This window comes from Phocoena phocoena, chromosome 1, assembly GCF_963924675.1.
Source record: "Phocoena phocoena chromosome 1, mPhoPho1.1, whole genome shotgun sequence".
Lineage (NCBI taxonomy): Eukaryota > Metazoa > Chordata > Mammalia > Artiodactyla > Phocoenidae > Phocoena > Phocoena phocoena.
Window position 1 is genome coordinate 159,436,169 of NC_089219.1, and position 14,938 is coordinate 159,451,106.

Consider the following 14,938-nt stretch of genomic DNA (forward strand, 5'->3'; position numbering starts at 1 on the left):
AGAGAAAGACAAATACCGTATGCTAACATATATATATGGAATCTGCAAAAGAAAAAAATGTCATGAAGAACCTAGGGGTAAGACAGGAATAAAGACACAGACCTAACAGAGAATGGACTTGAGGATATGGGGCGGGGAAAGGATAAACTGTGACAAAGTGAGAGAGTGGCACGGACATATATACACTACCAAACGTAAAATAGATAGCTAGTGGGAAGCAGCTGCATAGCACAGGTAGATCAGCTCAGTGCTCTGTGACCACCTAGAGCGGTGGGATAGGGAGCGTGGGAAGGAGGGAGATGCACGAGGGAAGAGATATGGGAACATATGTATATGCATTACTGATCCACTTTGTTATAAAGCATAAACTAACACACCATTGTAAAGCAATTATACTCCAATAAAGATGTTAAAAAAATAAAACTGTCACTGTTTGTATGATACTATACATCAAAAATCCTAAAGATGCTACCAGAAAACTAATAGAACTAATCAATGAATTTGGTAAAGTTGCAGGTCACAAAACTCATACATAGAAATCTGTTGCATTTCTATAAACTAAAGACAAAGATCAGAAAGAGATTTTAACAAAACAATCCCATTTACCATTGCATCAAAAAAGAATAAAATATCTAGGAATAAACCTACCTAAGGAGACAAAAGACATGAAGTCTGAAAACTCTAAGACGCTGATGAAAGAAACTGAAGACACTGCAAACCATTGGAAAAAGAGACCGTGTTCTTGCAGTGGAAGAATCAATATGGTCAAAATGACTATACTGTCCAAGGCAATCTACAGATTCAATGTAATTCCTATCAAATTATCAATGGCATTTTTCAAAGAATTAGAACAAAAAATTTTTAAATTTGTATAGAAACAGAAAAGACCATGTATAGCCAAAACAATTCCAAGAAAGAAAAACGGTGCTGGGAGAATCAGGCTATCTGACTTCAGACTGTACTACAAAGTTACAGTCATCAAAACACAGAAATATAGATCAATGGAACAGGATAGAAAGTACAGAGATAAACCACACACCTATATTCACCTAATCTATGACAAAGGAGGCAAGAATACACAATGGAGGAATTCTCAATAAGAGGCACTGGGAAAACTGGAATACTAGATGTAAAAGAATGATATTAGAACATTCTCTAACACCATACACAAAAATAAATCCAAATGCATTAAAGACCTAAATGTAACACCAAATGCTATAAAACTCTTAGAGAAAAACATGGGCAGAACACTCTCTGACATAAATGGCAGCAACGGCTTTTTTGATCAACCTCTGAAAGTTATGAAAATAAAAACAAAAATAAATGTGATCTAATTAAACATAAGAGCCTTTTCACAGCAAAGGAAACCATAAAGAAAACGAAAAGAAAACCCGTAGAATGGGAGAAAATATCTACAAACGAAGCAACGGACAAGGGATTAATCTCCAAAGTATACAAAGAGCTCATACAGCTCAGTATCAGAAAAACAAACCCATTTAAAAAATGGGCCAAAGATCTAAACAGATATTTCTCCAAAGAAGACATACAAATGACCAAGAGACACATGAAAAGTTGCTCAACATCACTTATTATTAGAGAAATGCAAACCAAAAGTACAATGAGGTACCACCTCACACGGGTCAGAATGGCCATCATTAAAAAACTTAGAAAGAATAAATGCTGGAGAGGGTGTGGAGAAAACGGAACCCTCTTGCACTGTTGGTGGGAATGTAAACTGGTACAGCCACTATGGAGAACAGTATGAAGATTCCTTAAAAAACTAAAAATAAAGCTACCATAGGATCCAGCAATCCCATTCCTGGGCATCTACCCAGAGAAAACCATAATTCGAAAAGATACAGGCACCCCAATGTTCACTGCATTACTATTTACAACAGCCAGGACATGGAAGCAACCTAAATATCCATAAATGGAGGAATGGATAAGGAAGAGGTGGTTCATATATACAATGGAATATTACTCAGCCATAAGAAAGAATGAAATAATGCCACTTTCAGCGACATGGTTGGATCTAGAGTTTGTCATACTGAGTGAAGTAAGTCAGAGAAAACAATACCATATGATATCATTTATATGTGGAATCTAAAGAAATGGTACAAATGAACCCATTTACAAAATAGAAGTTGAGTCACAGATGTCGAAAATAAACTTGTGGTTATCGGGGGGAAGGGAGGGAAAGGGATAAATTGGGAGATTCAAACTTGACATATACATACCATATATAGAACAGATAAATAATAAGAACCTGAAGAAGAGCACAGGGAACTCTATTCAGTACTTTATGATGACCTATGTGGGAAGAGAATCTAAAAAAGAGTGGATATATGTATATGCATAACTGACTCTGCTTTACAGCAGAAACTAACACAACATTGTAAATCAACTATACGCCAATTTAAAAAGATGAAAAAAAAATAAGAAGAATGAAAAACTGATGTAACCAAAAGCTTGTTCTTTGAGAAAATCAATAAAATTGATACATCTCTAGCCAGATTATTCAGGAAAAGAAAGCAAGAGGATGCAAATAACCAATATCAGGAATGAGAGAGGTAACATCATTACAGTTTCTACAGATACTGAAAAGATCCCAAGGGAGTATTATAAACAACTTTATGTTCATAAAATCAACAACTTATATGAAGTGAACAAATTCCTTGAAAGGTTCAAATTCAAAGGTTACTCAAGAAGAAATGGGTAACTTGAACATCCTATATCTATCAAGGAAATTGAATTTGTGGTAAAAAACCTTTCAACAAGAAAACTAGGACCAGATGGTTCACTGGTGAATATGTCTGTAGATACATGTAAAAATTCTAAAAATTTTAGAAATGAATGCCTTCACTCCTTTTCAATAATATTTGCTATCTATAATCTTGATAATTTTTCCAAATGTCAAGTTACACTGTCTTAATCATTCAGTAGCATCTCTAATTCAAAGAAAAGTAGCAAGAGATAGGGAAAATAACCAAGTATATTTATTAATTCAACTAAAACCCAAAGATGTCACTCTAAATATACAGAATAGAGTTAACAGAACCAGTGTTATTTGAACAAACAGTGGGTAATACTAAGTAATTTCATTTTCATTAACAAGTTTTTAAAAATCAAGTAATACTATATTACCACAAAGCTCTTTGTGCTAGGTAGTCTCCAAAAATGGCAGACACTAATTCCTCCAGCCCCGACTCCCTGTATGTACATGCCATTCCTACCATGAAGAAGTGGAGTCAACTTTCCCTCTCCCTGGGCTGGCTTTGTGTCCAGCTTTAAACACAAAATACCATCAAAGTGATAGAGTGCCAGTTCCGAACTTAGCCTTTAAGTCTGGGAGCGTATGCTTTCTCCCTCTTGGAAAAGTTTCATTCTTAAAAGTCAGCTCTCATGCTGTAAGGAAGTCCAGGCTATCTGCTGAAGAGAAAGGCCATATGGAGAGGCCCTGGAATATGAGACATCATATGAAGAGAGAGCTTACTGGAGGAGAACCAAAAATCCAGACATGGGAGAACGGCTTTCATGGATTTTCCAGCCCAGTCCATGTGCCAGCTGAATGCAGCTGCTTGAAAAGTCCAACTGAGACCAGCAGAATTGCCCAGGCAAACCACAAAATCAGAAGAAATTATATACTGTCATTGTTTTAAGATATTAAACTTGGGAACTTTACTTCACAGCAGTGAAGAACTGAGAGACATTATTCTCATAAATAAGCCATAATGTTATTTTTATTGCTCACAACTTCATTTGAACAGTAATCACCTAATTTTATATCTAAAAACACTGGAAAATGATACTTGCTGTGTCCCATTACTAAATATCATATAAACTGAAAATGAATTCTGGGGATAAAAATTAAAAAATAAGCTGTAAATTGCTTTATGACATTTTCAAATGAAAAGCAATATATAATAATGAAATAGTACTATATTCTTTAAGGATTGTAATTCTTAGAGACAAGGAGGTTTTAAAAAAGGATGACAGACTTAACGCTAAATTTCATAGCTTCTGTCAGTATGTCAATCTTAAAAAAAAAAGAGGAATTTACATGGAAACATATTACTAATAAAAATTTACATTACTATATAAAATTTATATTACTATATGATAAAATCAGAACCATTTATCATATCTATTTTGATAAAACTTTGGAAAATTTAAAAATTATCTTTGATACCAAATGTTCATCTTCAGTGCGGTATACATGGTGATTATCTAGTCTTTACAAATGAAATGTAAACTATTTTCCTCTTTTGGATGGTGTTAAGGGAAAAGATACAATAAGATTTTAATTAAAAATAAGAGCATAACATACTATTTACAGTAGCCAAGATATAGAAGCAAACTAAGTGTCCATCAACACATGAATGGATAAAGATATGATACACACACACACACACACACACACACACACACACACACACACCACAATGGAATATTACTCAGCCATGAAAAAAGAACGAAATAATGCCATTTGCAACAACATGGATGGACCTAGAGATTATCATACTAAGTGAAGGTAAGTCAGATAGATACAAATATTATATCACTTATATGTGGAAACTTTTTAAAAAGTACAAATGAATTATTTCCAAAACAGAAACAGACTCACAGACATAGAAAACAATCTATGGTTACCAAAGGGGAAACCAACACAAATTGTAAATCAACTAACACAATACCATATATCAGCTACACTTCAATAAAAAAAGTTTAAAAATATGAGCTGAAACTAGTGCAATATTGTAAATCAACAATATTTCAATAAAAAAAAATTTTTTTAAGAGCATAAGACACTCTCCAGAAAAATTAACCCTCTAAAACCCAAACGTAAGAATTTATTAGGGAAATATTTTACAGAGTTATACTTTTTCTTTTACATAATCTCTAACATATCAATGTGGCTGTTTTAGGTTAAGAGATGCATGTGCATATACAAAAAGTGCTTAATAAGTATATTCAAATCACACACACTAGAATGTAAGAAAAAGATTGCCTAGCCCCCAAATTAGGTTACAAATATTTATATATAATTGAAGAGGAATACAAAGAAAAAAATACAATGGTTTTAGCATATTTGGACAAAAAAGATTAATTCCACATATATTTACAATGTAAGAGATAAACCAAATAAGGCCCATGGAGTGAAAGGAGGCTTTCAAGAAGTTCACCTCTCTGCCTGCTTCCTCTAGTGCTTTTGCCCAAGGAAGGGGAAGCTCTAATCTTATCAGTCAACTTCTACAACACAGATTATGCTGCTCCTCCCTCTGAGTAGGAAGTGAGAGATCACTTGATTTCAGCAGGTCTGTTCTTTTATTCCTCTCCTCTGTATGCTACCCATTGTTATCAGTTATGGTAGTCAGGCAGTAAGTAAGAAAATTCCAAGAACTGGAATCAGACATAATGGGAATATAGGAGGTACTGATTATACTTCTTACGTAAGTCATGAGATGATAAATAGTTGCTCCCAGAGAGGCCGACATTGGTTACTTGAAAACTAAGCAGAATTTTTATTCCCATTTGACTGTTAATCCTTTTATGCTGTGCCGCTTCACATAGATGACAGGGTATAGATAATGGCAGCTTGGCAGACCAAGATTAAGCATTCCTGCGTCCTCTAGTCCAGCAGACCCCAACCTTCATTTTTGTGTAATTGTTTTCGTGGAAGACAATTTTAACACGGACTGAGGGTGGGAGGGATGGTTGAGGCAGTAATGCAAGAGATGGGGAGCGATGGGGAGCGACACATGAAGCTTCGCTTGCTCACCTGCTGCGCACCTCCTGCTGGTGCGGCCTGGCGGGGGCGGGGGTGTGTGTGGATGAGGGGGGGTTGGGGACCACTGCTCTAATCAAATTCCTTTGAAAAATCATCTTTAATTTAAACAAAGATTAGCACTGGAATCTGGTTGCAAGGCCGTTGCCTCTTCTCTCCACCACCAGTATTCTTCCCTCTCCAAGAGTTTCACGCTGCAGAGCAGACACTATGGCAATACTCTACCACATCTGTCTGATCAGAGAGCAGTTAAGACAATTCTCAGCATAGCTACCATAATCAGTAGGTATTTTCTTCATCCTAGTACCCATTTGTCAAAAAGTGAACAAAGAAGAAAATATATTCTGTAAATTATGAGAAGGATATTCATTTTTTAAAAACATCTTTATTGGAGTATAATTGCTTTACAATGGTGTGTTAGTTTCTGCTATATAACAAAGTGAATCAGCTTTACATAACCATACATCCCCATATCTCTTCCCTCTTGTGTCTCCCTCCCACCCGCCCTATGCCCCCTGCAAGTGGACACAAAGCACCAAGCTGATCTCCCTGTGCTATGCGGCTGCTTCCCACTAGCTAGCTATTTTACATTTGGTAGTATATATATGTCCATGCCACTCTCTCATTCGTCCCAGCTTACCCTTCCTCTTCCCCGTTTCCTCAAGCCTATTATCTATGTCTGTGTCTTTATTCCTTCCTGTCCTGCCCCTAGGTTATACAGAACAATTTTTAAATTTTTTTTTTTTAGATTCCATATACATGTGTTAGCATATGGTATTTGTTTTCTCTTTCTGTCTTACTTCACTCTTGCATGACACATTCTAGGTCCAACAAGCTCACTACAAATAACTCAATTTCGTTTCTTTTTATGGCTGAGTAATATTCCATTGTATATATTTGTCACATCTTCTTTATCCATTCATCTGTCGATGGACACTTAGGTTGCTTCCATGTCTTGGCTATTGTAAATAGAGCTGCAATGAACATTGTGGTACATGACTCTTTTTGAATTATGGTGTTCTCAGGGTATATGCCCATTAGTGGGATTGCTGGGTCAAATGGTAGTTCTATTTTTAGTTTTTTAAGGAACCTCCATACTGTTCACCATACTGGCTCTATCAATTTACATTCCCACCAGGAGTGCAAAACGGTTCCCTTTTCTCCACACCCTCACCCTCTCCAGCATTTACTGTTTGTAGATTTTTTGATGATGGCCATTCTGACTACCATAAGGTGATACCTCATTGTGATTTTGGTTTGCATTTCCTAATGATTAGTGATACTGAGAATCCTTTCATGTGTTTGCTGGCAATCTGTATATCTCCTTTGGAGAAATGTCTATTTACGTCTTCTGCCCACTTTTGGATTGGGTTGTTTGTTTCGATATTGAGCTGCATGAGCTGCCTGTGTATTTTGCAGATTAATCCTTTGTCAGCTGCTTCGTTTGCAAATATTTTCTCCCATTCTGAGGGTTGTCTTTTCATCTTGTTTATGTTTTCCTTTGCTTTGCATAAGTTTTAAGTTTCATTAGGTCCCATCTTTTTATTTTTGTTTTTATTTCCATTTCTCGGTGAGGTAGGTCAAAAAAGATCTTGCTGTGACATTATGTCTTAGAGTGTTCTGCCTGTTTTCCTCTAAGAGTTTGATAGTGCCTGGCCTTACATTTAGGTCTTTACTCCGTTTTGAGTTCATTTTTGTGTAAGGTATTAGGGAGTGTTATAATTTCATTCTTTTACATGTACCTGTCCAGTTTTTCCAGCACCACTTATTGAAGAGGCTGTTTTTTCTCCATTGTATATTCTTACATCCTTTATCAAGATAAGGTGACCATTTGTGTGTGGGTTTATCTCTGGCTTTCTATCCTGTTCCATTGACCTATATTTCTGTTTTTGTGCCAGTACCGTACTGTCTTGATTACTGTAGCTTTGTAGTAGTGTCTGAAGTCAGGGAACCCGATTCCTCCAGCTCCAGGTTTCTTTCTCAAGATTGTTTTGGCTATCTGGGATCTTTTGTGTTTTCATACAAATTGTGAAATGTTTTGTACGAGTTCTGTGAAAAATGCCATTCATAGTTTGATAGGGATTGCACTGAATCTGTAGATTGCTTTGGGTAGTATAGTCATTTTCACAATTGTTGATTCTTCCAATCCAAGAACATGGTATATCTCTCCATCTGTTTGTATTTAATTTATTTCATCAGTGTCTTATAGTTTTCTGCATACAGGTCTTTTGTCTCCTTAGGTAGGTTTATTCCTAGGTATTTTATTCTTTTTGTTGCAGTGGTAAATGGGAGTGTTTCCTTAATTTCTCCTTCATATTTTTCATCATTAGTGTATAGGAATGCAGGAGATTTCTGTGCATTAATTTTGTATCCTGCTACTTTACCAGATTCATTGATTAGCTCTAGTAGTTTTTTGGTAGCATCTCTGGATTCTCTATGTATAGTATCATGTCATATGCAAACAGTGACAGCTTTACTTCTTCTTTTCCGATTTGGATTCCTTTTATTTCCTTTTCTTCTCTGATTGCTGTGGCTAAAACTTCCAAAACTATGTTGAATGATAGTGGTGAGAGGGGGCAACCTTGTCTTGTTCCAGATCTTAGTGGAAATGGTTTCAGTTTTTCACCAGTGAGAACAAAGTTGGCTGTGGCATACATGGCCTTTATTATGTTGAGGTAAGTTCCCTCTATGCTTACTTTCTGGAGAGTTTTTATCATTAATCAATTATCAAAAATTCAAAATTTTGAATTTTGTCAAAAGCTTTTTCTTGTGAAAGCTTTTATCGAGATGATCATATGGTTTTTCTCCTTCAATTTGTTAATATGGTGTATCACATTGATTGATTTGTGTAAATTGAAAAATCCTTGCATTCCTGGGATAAACCCCACTTGATCATGGTGTATGATCATTTTAATGTGCTGTTGGATTCTGTTTCCTAGTATTTTTTTGAGGATTTATGCATCTATGTTCATCAGTGATATTGGCCTGTAGTTTCCTTTTCTTGTGACATCTTTGTCTGGTTTTGCTATCAGGGTGATGGTGGCCTCATAGAATGAGTTTGGGAGTGTTCCTCCCTCTGCTATATTTTGGAAGAGTTTGAGAAGGACAGGTGTTAGGTCTTCTCTAAATGTTTGATAGAATTCGCCTGTGAAGCCATCTGGTCCTGGGCTTTTGTTTGTTGGAAGATTTTTAAATCACAGTCTCAATTTCAGTGCTTGTGATCAGTCTGTTCATTTTTGCTACCTCTTCCTGGTTTAGTCTCAGAAGGTTGTGCTTTTAAAGAATTTGTCCATTTTTTCCAGGTTGCCCATTTTACTGGCATATAGTTGCTTGTAGTCATCCCTCATGATCCTTTGTACTTCTGCTGTGTCAGTTGTTATGTCTCCTTTTTCATTTCTAATTCTATTGATTTGAGTCTTCTCCCTTTTTCTCTCGATGAGTCTGGCTAATGGTTTATTAATTTTGTTTATGTTCTCAAAGAACCAGCTCTTAGTTTTTTTTATCTTAGCTATTGTTTCCTTCATTTCTTTTTCATTTATTTCTGATCTGATCTTTATGATTTCTTTCCTTCTTCTAAATTTGGGGGGTTTTTATTCTTCTTTCTCTAACTGCTTCAGGTGTAAGGTTAGGTTGTTTATTTGAGATGTTTCTTGTTTTTTGAGGTAGGTATTGCTATAACCTTCCCTCTTAGAACTGCTTTTGTTGCATCCCATAGGTTTTGGGTCCTCGTGTTTTCTTTGTCATTTGTTTCTAGGTATTTTTTGATTTCCTCTTTGATTTCTTCAGTGATGTCTTGATTATTTAGTAGTATTGTTTAGCCTCCATGTATTTGTATTTTTCACAGATTTTTTTCCTGTAATTTATATTTAGTCTCATAGCATTGTGGTCAGAAAAGATACATGATATGATTTCAATTTTCTTGCATTTGCCAAGGCTTGATTTGTGACCAAGATATGATCTATCCTGGAGAATGTTCCATGAACACTTGAGAAGAAAGTGTATTCTGTTGTTTTTGGATGAAATGTCCACATCTGCTGGTGTGTTTTGGGGTGTCTGTGACTTTATTATGATTTTAGGCAGCCTTCCCACTAATGGGTAGGGTTGTGTTCCTGTCTTGTTAGTTGTTTGGCATAGGTTGTCCAGCACTGTAGCTTGCTGGTTGTTGAGTGTAGCTGGCTCTTCCTGTTGAGGTGGAGATCTCTGAGAGAGCTTTCGCCATTTGATATTACATGGGGCCGGGAGGTCTCTGGTGGACCAGTGTCCTGAACTCGGCTCTCCCACCTCAGAGGCTCAGGCCTGACACCTGGCCGGAGCACCAAGACCCTGTTAGCCACACAGCCAGGTATGTGGGGAGTTTCTTGCCTTTTGGGAAGTCTGAGGTCTTCTCCCAGCGTTCAGTACATGTTCTGTAGGAGCTGTTCCTCATGTAAATGTATTTTTGATGTATTCATGGGGAGGAAGGTGAGCTACATGCCTTACTCCTCCGCCATCCTGAAGATATCTCTCAGAGAAGGATATTCTTATCTGAAAATATTTGTGTTTACAATCTAAAATTTAAAGTAATCTTAACTTGTACATTCTTTTTATAACTGAAATTCATAAAGGATATATAGGTGACTCTTGAACAACATGGGTTTGAGTTCTGTGGATCCATTTACATGTGGATTTTTTTCTACTCATTTTTTTTGATCCACTGTTGGTTGAATACTCAAATGCAGAACCACAGATACAAAACAAGAGTGCATATGGAGGAAATGTTGCATCAGAGGAACCACAGATAGGGAGAACTGGGACACAGAGGGCCGACTATAACTTATAGGCAGAATTTTAACTGTGCAGAGGGCAGCTCACCAAGCTTCTGTGTTGTTCATGTGTCAACTGTAGTTTTAGAGTCATCTTAAGAAAGTGATAGTAACATTTCACCCTTTTGAACCAAGTTATTACGATTGTTATAGCATAGTTAGTGGTACAAATGTTCTTTTTCTGGACTCTTCGTTATTTCAAACTTTTTATACTATTTCATATTAAATAAAATTCTAAAATTACAATGGAAATAAGATATAGGCTAAATAAGACAATGGACCCCGACCCCCCAAATTCAAAATACTTCTATCAATTTTTCATTTTGGAGGCTTAGTTTCAACAAGAGAATTCTAGGAGACTCCAGTTTAAAAATGTGGGAATGTTTAATTATCTTTATGTAGATAAAGTAGAATACTAGCTAATAATAGCTAATATTCATTGAGCACTTAGTATATACGTACTTCACATATATTCCAAACTATATTTTAATCCTCACAACTCTATGAGGTAAGTACCACTGTTATCTTCCTTTTATAGATAAAGGGACTAAAGGACAGAAAGATTAAGGGACTTTCCCCACAATTACACACATTGTAGACCCAGGACATGAACTCAAGCAGTAGGACAACAAAAACCTCACTTTCTACCACTATTCTATAATATTAAAATTCTGATTTTTTCCAAGAGTGCTCTAATATAAAATGAAATTAACTAATATTCAAGCACTGTGTAAATGCAACAATTTGACATACTATTTTGAGAAACAGAGTACAAATATAAGAGAGCCTATCTGTATAATTTTGTTTCTAATATAGCTCGTTTATGTTATGACTATAACAATTATAGAGATTATAGAAGCTCAAGATATGTGAATCAAAAAAAAGTAGACTGCATACTGAAGTTGCATAGTGTGTAAAGTCATTATATGCTTGAATAAGATATTTAACTTCTTTAAATATCATAGGACTCAACTGTAAAATGGGATAACAGTACCTACCTCATATGATTCCTATGAGGATCAAATGAGATAACACATATAAAAGTACTGCTCAGAGCCTAGCACAAAATAAGCATATAATAAATCTTTGTAAGTGATAATTAGTGAAGGTGATAAATTCTAAGATAATTGACACTGGTAAAAAAACAGGAAAACGTATTATGCTTTAATAATTATTTACAACCTGCCTTAACAGAAAAAGAAGGATCTTCCATAGTTTTCCATTTTTATATCTTTCAAAATGGTTGTCTCTCTTCATTCAAAGTTCTTCTGCAAATATTCATTTCCAAAATTCTTACGTCTATCAGTAACAGTATTTCTAGTTAGAGTGTTATAAACTTCCCACTTTCAACCTCTAACTGCCTAAACAGCATCTTACTATTAATCTTTCTTATTAAGAATTTCTACAGCAGTCTAGCTTGTTACTGAACAAAGTAGTTTATTACTCAAAGGGTGACAATAATCAGGATATGACTTTAAATTTATAAGCATAGTCAAATTTCAAATTAATTGTGTACATGTGCATATACATGAGCAAAAGAAGCTTCTTTCTCTCTGAGAAGGTGGCTAAAGCTAGATTGTATTTTTCTCTTTGCAGTACCTGAGGAACAAGGGCAGAGCGTTGTTAAGGTGACTCAAAAGAAAACAGGGATAAAATTCAACTAACAAATAGAGGATTAGTCTTCAAGGAAGACATACAGGGTTCTCAGACATTTGGCGAAGATCAAGTATAGAATATTATTCTAATTAGAATAGAAATTTCAGGTAAGGAAAGGATGATTAACTAAATCTAAGTTGTAACTGTAAAGCTCAGCAAGTTCGCATGGTTAGCACATAGGAAAAAGAGGATGTGAACTCAGACAGTGTAACTCCAAAGAGTTCTTAATCACTGTGCTAATACCAAATTACATGGATCATTACCTTAAGAATTAGCATTTTCCTACCTGAAGATTAATTTAAAATCCATTATAACAAATATATTCTAACATTAAAAATGGCATGTTCATCTATTTTGAATACTTTTACCCTTAATCTTAAAATACCACTTTTTACATAGGGAGTTGCTTTGCAATTTTCTATAGCAATGAAAAACATAATTTATAATTCTCATAAATATATAAATTGGCAATTATTATTCTGGAGCACTGAGGGGAGAAAAAATCTATTTCTCTCATTGGCTCAGAAGCAGCCACTAAAATAAAAAACTATAATTTCCAAGACTGTTTGCTTTCCTGCTGACATTAGTGAGGCTGGGGCACAAAGCAGGAAGTATACCAGAGCCATTTCACCTTCTGCTTTCAGGAGAACACAGAATGCCAAATAGAAAAGGACCATATTAGGGAAAACACTTTATTTCCAAGTTTCTAAAAGAGTATTAAAAACAATAAGGGAAAAAGGCAAATTATAAAGTAGTATGATGGCACATCAATCACAACTTCCTAACAGCCCTTTCAGCATTCAGCAGTAATTGCTGAAACACTGAAATAAAGTGATGTTTCAATTATTTCGTTTTAAACAATGACAGGTTTAAGATTCACCTGATTAAAAACCATCCACACCAATATAATAGCATATCATAAGATAATTGGCTAACAGTTTTTGCAAATGGCAGTTGTTAGCGTATTTCTTCTACACATATAAATGTTGTGCTGAGGAGGGGAGTAAGATGTTATTTTCTACCTTTCTTTTATGATGGGTTGTAGAAGCATCCATCTCTTCCTCTCCTATATTATCAATTTGTGAAGTTGGACTACAATTCATTCTCTCCTCTTCTTGCCTCTGGAGTCTGTCTGCTACAGCCTGGATAGCTTCTGTCCATTCTTCCCTACAAAAACAAGAAAAAATTCCCATCAATAAAGAATCGTAATGATGCAAATATTTCTCTTTTATAAAATATAAAATCAACACAGTCTATTCCAGAGTAATACATAAGCCCCATCTTTACTTCAAGATATACTAGCATTTATTTGGAGGTATATATGAGGAGGGGGAGGAGAAGGGGAGACGGAGAAGACGATTGTAAGAAAACTGACTAAAAATCCTTTTAAAGTATGGTTAAATTTTAATTCTCTGCACACATCTTATCTATAAAGTATATGAACCCCCAAAACTTTGCCACACTTTTAAAATGTATTGTTTAGCCATTGTAGGTCCATCACTGACATACTCAGTTTCTTTATTATGGTCCAACAGATGTTCCAAGAAAAAGCTTTCAAAGGCAAAAACTGTTCCCAGATCATAGGTAAGTTTCTGTTTTAAAAAAATGATAGGCACAGTTTGTAGCTTAAATAATAAATCTCAGGAGCAGTAGTATGAAGCTTTTACTTTTTGACATTTGTGCTATCAGATAAAGGATCATTTATTTCCATATAAATAAAATCAGTTTGCAGATTTCTTAAGACAAAGTCTGTTAGAATTGCATTAAATCTGTAGGCCAATCTGGAGGATATTGCCATCTTAATAAACTAAGTCTTCCAATCCATGAACATGGTATAGCTCTCCATTTATTTAGGTCTTCAATTTTCTAATGCAGTGTTTTGTAATTTTCTGTGAAAATGTCTTGCAAATCTTTAACTGAATTTATTTCTAAGTATTCTTTTATGCTATTATGGAAGTTTAAATTTTTTTTCATTTTCTAATTTTTCTTGCTAGTATTTAGAAATACAATTGCTTTTTCTATGTTGACCTATGTTGATTCTATAGCCTTAATAATTTCATTTACTATTTCTAACAGCTTTTATTTTTCTGAATTTTCTACAAATACTACCATACTGTCTACAAATAAGAGCAATTTACTTCTTCCTTTCCAGTGTGTTTCCCTTTCATTTCTTTCTCTTGCCTTATAATGCACTAGAACAGACCATCAGTACAATGTTAAAAGTGGTGACACCAGACATTCTTACTTTGTTCCACATGTTAAGAGAGAAAATATCAAGCCTTTTACCTTTGAGTATTATTAACCTGTAGTTTGTAGATACCCTTAATCAAGTTAAGTTCCCTTCCATTCCTAGCCAGCTGAGTGTTTTTGTTATGAAAGAGTGTTGAATTTTTTCAAATGCTTCTTCTGCACCTGTTGAAATGACCATGTAGTTTTCTTTTATCCTATTAATACAGTGAAATTAGTTGAACGATTTTCAGATGTTAATACAACCGAATTCTAGTATAAACTCCATTTAGTCATAATGCATTCACCTTTTTCTTGCATATTTTTTGAATTTGATTTGTCAAACTTTTGTTAAGAAATTTTGCATTGACTATAGTCACAAGTACATTGGGCTACTTCTTTTTTAAATCAATATTTTTAGTGAACTATAGTTGATTTACAATGCTAATTTTGCTATATAGCAAAGTAA

At 35.0% G+C, this 14,938-nt stretch overlaps 1 protein-coding gene across 2 annotated transcripts in view; it reads right to left on the bottom strand.

The window, feature by feature from the left end:
- The window catches only part of AKT3 (AKT serine/threonine kinase 3), a 372,859-nt gene that overhangs the window by 166,666 nt on the left and 191,255 nt on the right, over nt 1–14,938 (bottom strand). Inside the window, exons 3-4 of one of the 2 annotated variants that reach the window (XM_065894498.1) lie at nt 13,266–13,410; nt 11,767–11,769 (exon numbers count right to left, since the gene is read on the bottom strand). In XM_065894498.1, the coding sequence (XP_065750570.1) occupies nt 11,767–11,769; nt 13,266–13,410 (148 nt within the window). The remainder of the gene's footprint in view (nt 1–11,766; nt 11,770–13,265; nt 13,411–14,938) is intronic. The other variant, XM_065894489.1, reaches the window with a different exon arrangement.